This window comes from Peromyscus eremicus, chromosome 15 (genome assembly GCF_949786415.1).
Source record: "Peromyscus eremicus chromosome 15, PerEre_H2_v1, whole genome shotgun sequence".
In the NCBI taxonomy this organism is placed as follows: domain Eukaryota; kingdom Metazoa; phylum Chordata; class Mammalia; order Rodentia; family Cricetidae; genus Peromyscus; species Peromyscus eremicus.
The window spans coordinates 71021545-71035255 of record NC_081431.1 but is presented as its reverse complement, the minus strand read 5'-3'; the positions used below and the strand labels follow the sequence as shown (position 1 = coordinate 71035255).

The following is a 13711-nucleotide window of genomic DNA, read 5'->3' as shown; positions in this document are numbered from 1 at the left end:
CTGAATTATCCTGAATTATCTTTAACCCCTTAAGAGCTATTTATTACCCATCTCTGTGTTTAGTTTAACATCCTGTGACTATTAGGTAAAAGGCTTCTGGAATGGACTGGCAGACCCCTAAGCTTCTATCAACCCAAAGGCTAAGCATGTCATCAGATAGTGTTTTCCTGCTTCGCAGTCACCTACCCACCTACCTGATGTTCGCAGTTACGTATTTTTTAAAGTACCTTGATTTATAGTTTTCTTTTGCTCTGTTACTATCAAAATTTCAGGAAACGTGTCACACTGGAACACGGTATGTGAGGCCACCTGAGTCCCTGCTCACAGGCCGCAGCCATTTATATTTGTTTTCAGAATAAACCATCTCTTTTTCCCCCTTGATGTGCGGGTCGAGTCAACCACACAGAACGCTGAGGTCATCACAGTTCTCTGGGAGAACAGAGGCTAACACAAGTAAGTCAAAGGCACTTGATGGGAGTGCTTCTGGGAGACAAGGAAGGTTCTGGAAACCTGGGACATCTGGGGAAGATGGGAGGAGGAGATAGGTGGACCGTCCCGGGAAGATGGCAAGGTTGGAGAAGATGGATGTTGGAGAGAGGAGGCAATCATCTGGGACAAGGGGGAAGGTAGAGGCCCAGAGCTGGGGTCCTCACTCTATGGGGTAGAGAGGTGGTCCCATGAAGGAGGCAGCACAGGGACTGAGCAGATCATTGAAAGGTGAGCTGAACATAGAAAATATATAGAGGGCTCCCAGCTAGGGCGCCTCCCAGGGAATGGCAATTTAGGTCAGACAGGAAATGAACATACCTGGGGAGCCTCGTTCACCCTTAATCCGGAACAGCTCTGTGAGGGAAAGAGAGAGGGGTTGCAGGTTGAGCCAGGGTGTGGGGTGGAGCTTGGGTCTGCTCCTGCGACCCACAGAGAGCTCACAGACTCTGCATTGGGAGGCTGGGCCCCCATGGGTCTTCCTGCCTTGGAGGTTTGAACAACACCTGCATGTGTTTAGGAAAGTAAGCTTCCAGAGACCAGTAACCGGATCTCTGCAAGTCGAGGAAGTACAGAAATATTCAGATTGCCCCAAATCAGTTTGCAGAGGTTTCCTGTGGTTAGGGGGAAGCCTGTCTGTGTTGGTCAAAAGGGCTCTTTTGCAGGCTGGCCATGTAGCTTGGTTGGCAGAATGCCCACCCAGCATGCATGGAAGCCCTGGGTTTCAGCCCCAGCACACAGAAACAGGTGTGGTGGTACCTGGATTCCGAGTGAGGTTGTGAAGCAGTTGCTCCTGACTGGTGCGGACCCGAATGAGCTGGGCCTGCAGGGCCTGCAACCCCAGTGCTCCTGGTACTGGGTGGGTTTTGGGATGTGCCAGCTGCATCGAGAAGAATGGCCTGTCCTCAGCAGCCAGGGTTCCATTGTCTAAGCACATCTCCAGCATCTGGAGCCGCTTCTGCAGATTGAGAGCTGGGACCCCAACCCAATACATCATTTAAGGGCCTCATTGAAGCCTGAGACATTGGGGCAGGTTCCTGGTATTCCATGCCACACGTACATAACTTCTGTAGGGCATGGAATTTCAAATACAAACTCTGTGTACTGTGGGGAAAAGGAGACAGGATGGACTCCCCACAGTAGTGGATCCCTGGGACCTTTTGGTCAGCCAGCCTAGCCATCTGGTGAACTCCAAGCCAGAAAGAGACCCTGACTCAAAATGGACAATGCCTGATCCATGATCTTCAAGCTTGTCCTCTGTCCTCCACACACACACGTGTGTATGTATACTCCCTACACATATGAACATGGAGAGGAAGTGAGGAACAACCCAAAACTGTCATCTGGCTTCCATATGCACACACACAGGCATACAGACACGCACACACATTCACAAACACACCTTCACTCTTCCACTACCTTGGTGGGTCTAACCACTGTGCCCTAGCAGGAGGGCAAATGTTCTCTCAAGATGCCTCTACTCAGCCTGAACTCTGTACCCAAGGAGCTTAGGTGGCCACTCTGTGAAGAACCACACAGGATCAGGACCAGGACCAGGAGCACCTCACCTTGAATGAACAGCAGGGTGGTACCTGCTGTGAGCAGGATCAGGTAGATGGCCATGACTGCCATGCAAATGGTCCCCCCATTTCTCTTCTTGGGTGTTGGATCTGGAATACAAGAAGAGATGGTTTCAGGGGTGCAGAGAAGGAGCCAGCGTCACATGCGGGGCAGCGGGGACTCCTTGGAAAGTAGGAAAGCCATCGAAATCTTTCTCGTTTCTTTTTTGCCACAAGGCAAGAAGTTTTGCCACAAGGCGAGAAGTTCCCCAGCTGTACATATGGCTGGGGAGGTAGAGACGAGCAGGTCTCCAGGGCTTGCTGGCCAGCCAGCCTTGGTATTGAGCACCTGCGGGAGAACACCCGAGGTTGCCCGCTGGCCTCATGCTCACGTGTGGATAACCAGATGGATAGATCTTGCTCAGTCTTGAACATCAGCATGATGGCTGCTCTCTGCTGGAGTCACCAGTGCTTACACAGTGAGCCACTGAAGCTACAGGTTTCATTTACACAGTCTGGGATGACGAAGAAGTTTATTCCTGTTTCCTAAACACTGTGTGAGGCTCAGGGAACTGAGTGATTTACTAGGACATAAGATGCAGGTATGCAGTTCATGGCTTTACTTCCCTGATCTTTGGTTGTGTGTGTGTGTGTGTGTGTGTGTGTGTGTGTGTGTGTGTGTGTGTGTCTGCCTGTCTGTTTCTTTCTCTGTGTGTATGTGAGTATGCATGTGAGCATATGTGTATATATGTGTGTGTTTATGTACATGAAGCTATTGTGCATGCAAACCATGCTTGGAACAAGCAATTAAACAGAACAACAAGCATGACAGGGGTTCATGACCTTGCCTCAGCTCTATAAGGTCCCAGTTTACGGGGTGTGCATTGTGAGCATTCAGGGGGGCGCTCTTGCTATTGTCCCTTCTGTGCCCACAGACCCACATACAGTGGTTCCTTGATGTCTATGCAGGATGGCTCCAGAGCCACATAAAAGTATCAGAATACAGAGATTATTGAGTGCTGTGGGGTGGTCTTTCTGTACGCTGTGAATATGTGTTGTTACCATTGGTTAATAAAGAAGCTGCTTTGGCCTATGGCAAGCCAGGCGGGAAATCCAAGCAAAGATACAAGAAGAAAAAAGCAGAGTCAGAGCAGACACCATCCAGCCACCCAAGGAGCAAGATGCCAGTAGACCGGTAACATCATGGTGACATGGCAAAATATAGATTAATAGAAATGGGTTAATTTAAGATGTCAGAGCTAGCTAGCAATAAGCCTGAGCTGTAGACCAAACAGTTTGTAATTGATATTAAGCCTCTGACTGGTTATTCGGGAACAGATGCATGGGAGAAATTCGTTCGTCTACAATTGAGTCCTTTGTACAATATGACGTGGGATTTTTGTAGATGCCACACAGTCCTGTGCAAGAGGTGGCATTTGATGGGATGGGGAAGTAAACTATGGTGGTGTCCCAGGCATCAGAAATCAGGGTGGGGACAGTAAGAACAGTCATGAAAAATGATATGTTACAGGAGCATGAGGGGACCCTTGGAGAGAAGATGAACTGAACGGAACCAAAGTACAATGTCACTGTGGCAACGGTCATGGGTGCTTGAACGCTTTCAAAATTGGGCTGGGAGATACCTTAGTGGGGCAAGTGTTTGTTCTGCAAGTGTGAGGACTAGAGTTTGGATCCCCAGAACCCACATAAATGTTGGTTGGGTGTGGTTACCCCCATCTGTAATGTCAGTACTGGGGAGACAGTGACCAGCTGAATCAGAGTTCTCAGTTCTGTGAAAGACCCTGTCTCGGTTACTAAAGTATAAAGCAATTGAGGAAGGTGTCAGTGTTAACCTTTGGTGTCCACATACACTTCCCACATGCAACCACATACATGTGAATATGCATACACACGTGCACTTCCCCACACACAAACACACCAAAAAGAATTCAGAGTTTCCATCTGGCCTAGAGACAGGTGTTTAGTGACTAGGGACTTGGTTTGTAGGTGTATCCAACTCTATACACAGAAGAGGGGCTGATGGAGTGCTCATGCTCACATTTACTTGTTCATCTCTTTGAAGGTGGAAGAAATACAAAGTAAATATCTCTTCTGTGTGACTTTGGCTCCTGAGAAAGAACTTCCCTAGTTGAGAGACTAAAAAGAGCCTCTGGTGGACCCTCAGGGCTTTCCCTGGGGTAAAGGATGGAGACCGGGCAGAAATTTCAGGGAGACATTTCAGACTGTGACAGTATACTTTATGGGTTCCAGTAAAGTGAGGGACCCTGTCTTTAAAAGGTGGTCAGTGCCTGAAGAATGACAATCCCAGAGGTTGAGGTCTGATAGCTCCATATCCATGAACACACACACACACACACACACACACACACACACACATTTATGCACACAGAAACACACTGAGGTGGTTGAGGTCTGATAGCTCCATATCCATGAACACACACACATTTATGCACACAGAAACACACTGCACATGCAAACACACATGCAGATGTAAGAAGTTCGAGGCAGAGGACGTCTAAAAGCTAAAGAGAAGGCACTGAGAGCAGTTAGGAAGGACACATTGTCTGCAAAGACACACTGATCTGAGCGACAGCCAACTCTCTACGTGAAACCCTGGAGATCAGACCTAAGTGGCACATTGTGTTCTCTGTGCTGAAAGGAAAGACTTGCCAACCACGAATTCTCTTGTGAATGAAAATATCTTCAGGAATGAATGGGAAATACAGACAATCTCAGATGAAGGGAGACCAGGAGAATTTAAAGGAACTTCTCCAAACAGGAAATGAGAATAGAAGGCCTACGGATTTAAAACAGAAAGAGAATAATAATAGAGTTGTTAGAAACAGACACACACACACAGACACAGACATATACACACACACAATCTTCGAGTTTCTAAAAATTACACTTCATGGTTGAAACAAATACACTGTCTTCTTACATTGTGTGCAATGCATAGCAAGGAAATTCTTAAGATAATTGTATTTTTAAAGTGTAGAAGGGCATAAATGGAAATAAAATTCCTATACATGCCCTTAAGCGGGAAAAATACTAATCCCAACAGACAGTGGCATGTTCTGTAAGTATATCACAATGCCCGGAGAACCCCTAAATAAACTGTTGTGGTTTAAACGTGCTATGTGTGCCCCGTTGGCTCATGTGTGTGAGCACCTGCTCTCAGGCTGGTGATGCTGTTCTGGAATTCTGCAGATCCTTTAGGAGGTGGAGCATGGCTGGAGGAAGTGAGTCACTGGGGGCGGGCCTTGAGGCTTAACAGCCTGTCCCTACTTCCTATTGACTCTGCATGGATGTAATGTGGACAGCCAGCCACCTTCTGCTCCTGCTGCCATGTTTTTCCAGTTGTGGTGACTCTATCCCTCTGGAATTCTAAGCCAAAATAAACTCTTTCTCCCCTAAGTTGCTTTTGTCAGGGAATTTTATCACAGCAAGGAAGAAGTAGTCAAGACAAAAAGCACTCCAAGTGATACATTCAAATGGAATTTTTTTTTTATGTTTTGTTTTTTTTAAGATTTTATTTATGTATTATGTATACAGTGTTCTGCCTGCATATATGCCTTTACACCAGAAGAGGGCACCAGATCTCATTATAGATGGCTGTGAGCCACCATGTGGTTGCTGGGAATTGAACTCAGGACCTCTGGAAGATCAGTCAGTACTCTTAACCTCTGAGCCATCTCTCCAGCCCTCAAATGGAATTTTAAAAAGTATTCAAATAATTCATTGGAAAGAAAGAAAAACCAGAAAGTAAGAAAGGTAAACAGGTAAAGGAAAAAACAGAAAGTGTATAATAGGATGGTCTGTTGAAGCCCTAACACATTGATAACTGGTATATCTGTAAATGGTCCAAGTCTACCAATCTGAGCACACACATTGGCAAGCTGAGTCACACAACATGACACAACCACATACTATCTAGAAGAAATCACATAGCAGAACTTAAAACTACAGAAAGAAAAATTGATATAGCTAAAAAGAGGAAGACACAATCGATAAATACAATTGGAGATTTTAATTTTAGTACTTTGCGCTCGACAACTGATAAAACCCAGCAAAGACACAGAAGGATGGGACACCATCAACGAACATCTAATGAACATTTACAGAACACTCCATCCAATAACAGCCAAAGGCACATGCTTCTTCATCACACAGAGAACGTTTATTCACCAAGATTGATCATATCTCGGGTCAAAAACAGACCTCAATAAGATGCGAAGAAAGCCAGGTGGTGGTGGCGCACGCCTTTAATCCCAGCACTCGGGAGGCAGAGCCAGGCAGATCTCTGTGAGTTTGAGGCCAGCCTGGGCTACCAAGTGAGCTCCAGGAAAGGCGCAAAGCTACACAGAGAAACCCTGCTTGAAAAACAAAAAAACAAAAACAAAAAAAATGTGAAGAAAAGGAGGCTGGGGGCTAGGGAGAAGGCTCGGTCAGTAAAATGCCTGATGCACAAACATGAACCTCTGAATTCAGATCACAAGAACCCAGGTAAAAAGCCAGGTGCAGTGATGATTTTCCGTAATCCCAGCGCTGGGGAGACAGACAGGAGAACTCCTCTCAGCCAGTCTGGCTGAATCTATAAACTCCAAGTTCAGTGAGAGACTTCCAAACAACAGGGGCTGGAGAGTTGTTCTCAGCTGTCAAGAGCACTTGCTGCTCTTCCAGAGGACCCGCGTTCAGTTCCCAGCACTCACAGCCACCTCTGACTCCAGCTGATAATCTGATGTTCTTTTCTGGATGCTGTGGTTATACACACATGTGTGTGTGCATACATACACAAGAACACACACACATACAAAGATGAAATAAATAATTTTTTTAAATTAATTAATAATATTAAGGCATCTCCACATATCTAAAGGTAGTAGCACGCAGTTGTGAGAGACACAGTGTTTCTCCCTTGAGACTCAGAAGAAGCAATATCCATTCCTGACCTCTTATTCAGTACCGTCATGGAGCCTTCCAGGGCAATAAAGAACAACAAGGAATTGAAAGACACAGCTTGGAAAGGAACAAATATTTCCTATTTGCAGAAGCGAGTGTCAATACAACAAACCCCTAATAATCTTGAAAAGAAATCCATAGAACTAATAAGTAATTCATCAAAGCTGTAAGATACACGATCAACATATAAAATTCAATGACATTGCTATATCCTAATAAAAATCAGTTGGTAACCAAAATTAAACATAGTTTTGGGCTGGAGAGATCATGGCTCAGCAGTTAAGAGCACTGGCTGCTCTTCCTGAGGGTCAGAGCTCAGAACCCAGCATCCACATCAGAAGGCTCACAATCTCCTGTAACTCCTCTGCATGGGATCTGGTGCCCTCTTCCAGCCTCCACAGGCACCTACAAGCATGTAAACATGCACACACACATGCATGCACACACATGCATAAATAAAACAAAATAATTTTTATTATTTTAATTTAAAATCTTATTATTTTAATTTAAATTTTTAATTAAATTTAATTTAGAATGTAATTTAAAATAATAAAATTTAATTTAAAAATTAACACCCCCCCCATGGTAATACTTTTGTTCAGGCCAAAGAAAATAAAATATTCAGATGTAAATCTAACAAAACAGATGTAGGATTTGTATGCTGGAAACTACAAAATTCTACTTTGGAAAAGTAAAATCAAGAAGTGAAGAGATATACTATGTTCATAGGTTAAACCTGTATGAGGTAAAGGTGTTAATTATTCATACATTCAGAAGCAAGATTTTTACGTAGTAATGGACAAGCTAATGCTGAGGTGTATGTGGAAAGGTCAGGCTATAGAATAACTACAACGGTCTTGTGAAGATTGGAATGTAAGGACAGCTCTACATGATTTAGTAATCAAGACAGGGTGGACTTGGGAGAGGGCTAGTCATAGAACCATTGTTGAATCAATCTTGCATACCTAGAACAAAGCCCACTTTGTGGTAGCATGTGACTCTCTTTATCTATTGCTTGATATGTTTTGGGAATATTTTTCCAAGACTTTTGTGTCAAAGATCATGAAATACATGGGTTTTTAATTTGTGATCTATATGACCCTATTGACTGTGGGGGAGCACACATATCAGCATCAGCAAAAGGTTTCTCAGTGCTCAGTGTCCAAGACTTAATTCAAAATCGTGCTATGAACCCGCAGTGTGTCTGGTAGGGTTGTCATTGTTGTGTGGTATGACTTGGTCACATGACTTCCCTGAGCATGCCACCATGTCACACATGCCAGCAAGCACCACCTAAAGCCCCTGTGTGAGATCTGAGAACTAGTGTGTTGGTTGCCTGGTTTTAGTGTGCATGTGACATGTCGGTCTGTTCTTACATAACGGATTGATGATGGAAAACAAAGACAGCATGTCAGCACTAAAACAGTCTATCCTCAGACGCTGTGGAAATGAGATGCATATTCACATGAAATTTTTTCATAAATAGCTGTAGCAACTTTACTTGTAGGAGCCCCAAAGAGGAAACATTTGAACTGTGGTGCCTTCATACTGTGGGTCACTACTTATCCAGAAGAACCAACTACCCGGATCCAGCTGTCTGAAGGCTCTCAGGCATTACACTGTGTGATAAAATCGGAAGCCCTGGTAGGGGAAATGGCTTAGTGGATCGGACGCTTGCCGTGAAACTGGGAGGATTTGAATCAGACTCTCCAGAGTCCCCCTCATGCTGGCTGCAGTAGCACACAGTTGTGACCCAGGGCGTCTATGGTGAGAGGGGAGGAGAATACAGGGGGATCCCGAGAAGTTCAAGGCCAGCAGCAGAATGAGAGACCCCGTCTCAAACAAGGCAGAGGCTGAGACCTGACACCCGAGGCTGTCCTTTGACCTCCACTTGCATGGCATGGCATGTGCACATGCATGTATAACACACACAAATGCACACACATGCATGTATAACACACACAAATGCACACACATGCATGTATAACACAAATGCACACACATGCATGTATAACACACACAAATGCACACACATGCATGTATAACACAAATGCACACACATGCATGTATAACACACACAAATGCACACACATGCATGTATAACACACACAAATGCACACACATGCATATATAACACAAATGCACACATATGCATGTATAACACAAATGCACACACATGCATGTATATAACACACACAAATGCACACACATGCATATATAACACATACAAATGCACACACATGCATATATAACACACAAATGCACACACATGCATGTATAACACACATAAATGTACACACATGCATATATAACACACAAATGTACACACATGCATGTATAACACAAATGCACACACATGCATGTATAACACAAATGCACACACATGCATGTATAACACACACAAATGCACACACATGCATCACACACATTATACATGCAAAAACAGAAAAAATAAAAGCAAATCTTATTACATTTTTGTGTATGTGGACCCTGGAGTTTGAACCCAGGTCATCAGGGTTGGCAGCAACTACTTTTACCTATTGAGCCATCCTGCTGACCTCAAAACCAGTCTCTAGAGAGTTATATATGGGGGCTGGAGAGATGGCTCAAAGGTTAAGAGCTGTTGGCTCAATGGTTAAGGCTGCTCTTCGAGAAGACCCAGGTTCAAATCCCAGCACCCACATGGCAGCTCACAACTGTCTGTAACTCCAGTTCCAGGGGACCCAACGCCCATGGCAGAACACCAATGCACAATTTTTTTTTTAAATGAAAGACAGCTGCAATATGATGCCATTTTTCTGATGTTCCCAAATTAACACAAGTGTAGAGATGGAGTTGATTGGCCTTGGCAGTTGGTTGCTTGGAGTTGATTGCTTGTGAGGGGCTGAGGACTACCTGTGGCTTAAACCTAGTGCAGAGTCTGCCCACAACTGGGGCAATGTATCAGTGTCCGATTGTGGGATTGTACCAAAACTATGCAAGAAGCTGTGCCTGAAAGGAACTGGGTGAAAGGTCACAAAAGGCCTTCTGGGACGTATTTCCTTACTTTCTGTGACTCTAAATAATTATTTCACAACAAAAAGTTTTTTTTTTCTCTAAGCTTCTATGGTAAAGTCAGATGTTTCAAGACTTGGAGACAGAACAACCAGATGTGGTGGCGCACACCTTAGTCCCAGCACTCGGGAGGCAGAGGGAGGAGGATCTCTGTGAGTTCGAGGCCAGCCTGGTCTACATAGTTTGTTCCAGGATAGTCAGGGCTTTAAGTGACACCCTGTCAAAAAAAAACAAAAACAAAAACAAAAAAAAACAAAACAAAAAAACAGAGGGGGGAGGGAAAGAGAGAGAGAGAGAGAGAGAGACCTAGACACGTGTCACCCCTCCCCAGCCGCCCACTGTCTCATTTCTGCGCCTAGTTTCTTCCATCCTTTCAACTTTAGGAGCGACATCAGCTCTGACCTCAGGCCCCCTCCCAGGTTGCATCCGTGATGTCCTGTGAAGTGTTCAGCCTCAGCCAGTGTTGTTCAGAAAGGCCAGCTGAGGCAGGGCTTGCTCTCCCCACCTCAGTGTGTTTTCCTGAAGGCCGGCAGCCCTGTTCATCACGTATCCTTTCTCTGTGCCCGGTGTGGTGTCCAGAAGGTAGTAGGCACTGAATACATCTGATCAGCTGAATTGTCTAGAACAGTGTATCTTAAAGAACAATCCAGAGGGTGAGGATATGAGATTCGATTCATCAGTGAAGCGCTTGCCTCGCAAGCATGAGGACCTGGGCTTTATCCCCAGAGCCCGTTGGGAAGCCAGGCACAGAGGCTGCAGAGGAGGCTCCGTGGTCAGCAGCACTCACTGAACTGTCAGAGGACCTGAGTTCAGATTCCAGCACTCACATCAGATGGCTCACAACCCCCTTTCACTCCAGCTGATCACTGTGAAAGATGATTCTTATAGAATGTTCTAGAATGGGAAATCAGAGCTCTGCAGTGGCAAACAAGTCCATTCCTGACTTTAAATGCTACAAATTCCTGAAGATGTGAAAGATACTTCACCTATATAATGTTGAGAGACCATTTGAAACATCCTTAGAGGGCAGTGGCATAGTTCTGTGGGTAAAGGCACTTTACCACCAAGACTGACCATTTGAGTTCTATCCCAGAATTCCATGGGATAGAAGGAGAGGACTGACTCTTAAAATTGTTCTCTGACTTCCATTCATTCACCTTGGCACATGCATCACTCTCTCTCTCTCTCTCTCTCTCTCTCTCACACACACACACACACACACACACACACACACACAAATATGTAATAAAAAATTATTAAATATTTGAAAGTTGTGCTCCATCTAAGTCAAACTAGTGACAAAGCTAGAGAAACTGACAGGAAAGGAAGAATGTGTTCCCAGGTCAGCACATCGGCTCTCACAGAAGCCCCTTGAGGGATATTAAAGGACTTCCACCCAAATATATACACAGCTTTTGGTTTCAGTGCTGTGAATTTTCTTTTTGAAACAGAGCTTCACATAGTCCAGGTTAGCCCCAAACTGCGTAGCCAAAGATGGCCTTGAACTCCTCATCCTTCTGCCTCTGCCTCCCTGGGGCTGAGATCACAGGCAGGCATCACCCGTTTGTGTGTTTGGGATCAAACCCGGGGCTTCATGCCTGCTAGGTCTGCCCACCACTGTCCGAGCTGCATCTCAGGCCCCGTGGAATTCCTTCACATCCTTCGACCTGTAGCATCATCTCAACACACACAGAGTGTGCCCTCCTGAGACACACGTTAAAGAAGGGGCATTTCCTTAATAAGCATCAGCATTTACACCAGAGAAAATATTTAAATACGACTTTTAAAAAGGACCAGACTTCAAGCAAAAATCAACTACACACCAAGGGCACAGCATCTGTGGTCGGCTTCCCAGGAATTTCAGCCCGATGCAGTCTCACTAGTGAGAGTCAGGTGCAAAACGCACCAGGTCACAAGCCCACAGATCCTACAGTTTGGTCTCTTCTTGCTTCCCACCACCAGAGGTTAAGGTTCTGTGCAATCGCATTACCAGAGAGTCGTACTTTACCATTGATTTCGAAGGTCTCCATCATAGGGCACATGGCTTGATCAAAATCAGCTCCTTCTTCCGTGCTCCCCAAGAAGGCTTCCTCCTTGAGGGTTTCTTTATTTCCCATTGCTACGTTTTATAGGTGGCCAAAGCCCTGGAGCCAGCAGAAATGCTTCCCCAAGAGGAAGCAGGGTTCCCATTTAACTGCGGCAGCTAGCTGGAGGCCCGCTCGACTTCCCTTTGGCAATGATTCCTTAATTTGCACAATGTTTCCTGACTATGGGGATGAGGCTGTTCCTTAGTGTATAGTTGATTTTTGCTTAAAAAACCAGGCTGTTGACATGTGGAGCTGTTATGTGGGGAAGCTGACAGTTCAGGGGAATTGAAGAGGCTTGGGGAAGACCCTCCTTGTCCTCAGGACCCTAGGTGACACCCAACGAGCCTTTCTCTTCCTTCCTTCTGCTTTCCTAACCCCTGCATTCACACAGACCCAGCTAGCTATCCCAGGACTTCTCCGGCCCACACTGGAACCCTCTTCTGATCCACTTCAGGCTGAGTTCATCCTTAGACAAAATGGGGCCCTGGATCCGCCTCAGGACCACGGTTTGGGACATGGACTGAATCCAAACCTATAGTTTAATAAGGTCCCCATGTAGTTTATAGCACATTAACGTTTAGAAAATGGGCTGAAAAGATTAAAGTGCCTCCTGGGCAAGCATGGGGACATGAATTCAGATCACCAGAACCTATTAAAAAACAAAAGCAACAACAATAAAAACCAGGTGTGCTTGCCATGTCTGTGACTCAGAGATGGTAAGATAGAGACAGGTGTCCCTGACCAGCAGTCTAGCCAATCAATGAGAGAGAGAGAGAGAGAGAGAGAGAGACAGAGAGAGAGAGAGAGAGAGAGAGAGAGAGAGAGAGAGAGAGAGAGAGAGAGAGAGAGAGAGAGAGCCCACTTTAAACAGCAAGGTGGAGGGCCAGAGAGATGGCTCAGCAGGTAAAGGCCCTTGTAGCAAAACCTGGCAACTTGAATTTGATTCCCAGGATCTGCATGGTGAGGGGAGAACTGACCCCCACAAACTATCGTCTGGCCTCCACATACATGTATGCATACCATCACACACATGTGAACCCACATAACAACACACACAAAGTTAAAACATTTTTACAATCACCTGGGAAGTACCTTTCTATAGCATACCAGTAAGGTTTCTGTCCAAGCTTTCCATACTACACTCGTGTGTGTGTGTGTGTGTGTGTGTGTGTGTGTATGTGTGTGTGTGTGTATGTGTGTGTGTATACATATGCATGCACATGCATGCTATGCTTTTCTGTGCACTCTGTGTATGTGCATGCATGTATCTGTGTGTGTGTATACATGTGCATGCACATGCATGCTGTCTTTTCTGTGCACTCTGTGTATGTGCATGCATGTATCTGTGTGTGTGTGTGTGTGTGTGTGTGTGTGTGTGTGTGTACATGCATGCTCACTGCAGCCCAGTGAGGCCTAAGCCCTTTCCTCTTGTCTCTGTTGAACCTGTGGCAGGTCACGGTTAGTAAGATGCAGATGGAGGGAGGGGTATGGTGTTTGCTGCAAACCCCACTTGGTCCTCATGGCAGCTGTGGGATGGTAGAG

At 45.4% G+C, this 13711-nt stretch overlaps 1 protein-coding gene across 1 annotated transcript in view; it reads right to left on the bottom strand.

Moving 5' to 3' along the window:
- The window catches only part of Marco (macrophage receptor with collagenous structure), a 31970-nt gene extending 19771 nt beyond the window's left edge, over positions 1-12199 (bottom strand). Inside the window, exons 1-4 of the mRNA XM_059280202.1 lie at positions 12091-12199; positions 2055-2156; positions 1246-1458; positions 808-843 (exon numbers count right to left, since the gene is read on the bottom strand). Coding sequence (XP_059136185.1) covers positions 808-843; positions 1246-1458; positions 2055-2156; positions 12091-12199 — 460 coding nt within the window. The remainder of the gene's footprint in view (positions 1-807; positions 844-1245; positions 1459-2054; positions 2157-12090) is intronic.
- Between the last annotated feature and the right edge of the window lie 1512 nt (positions 12200-13711).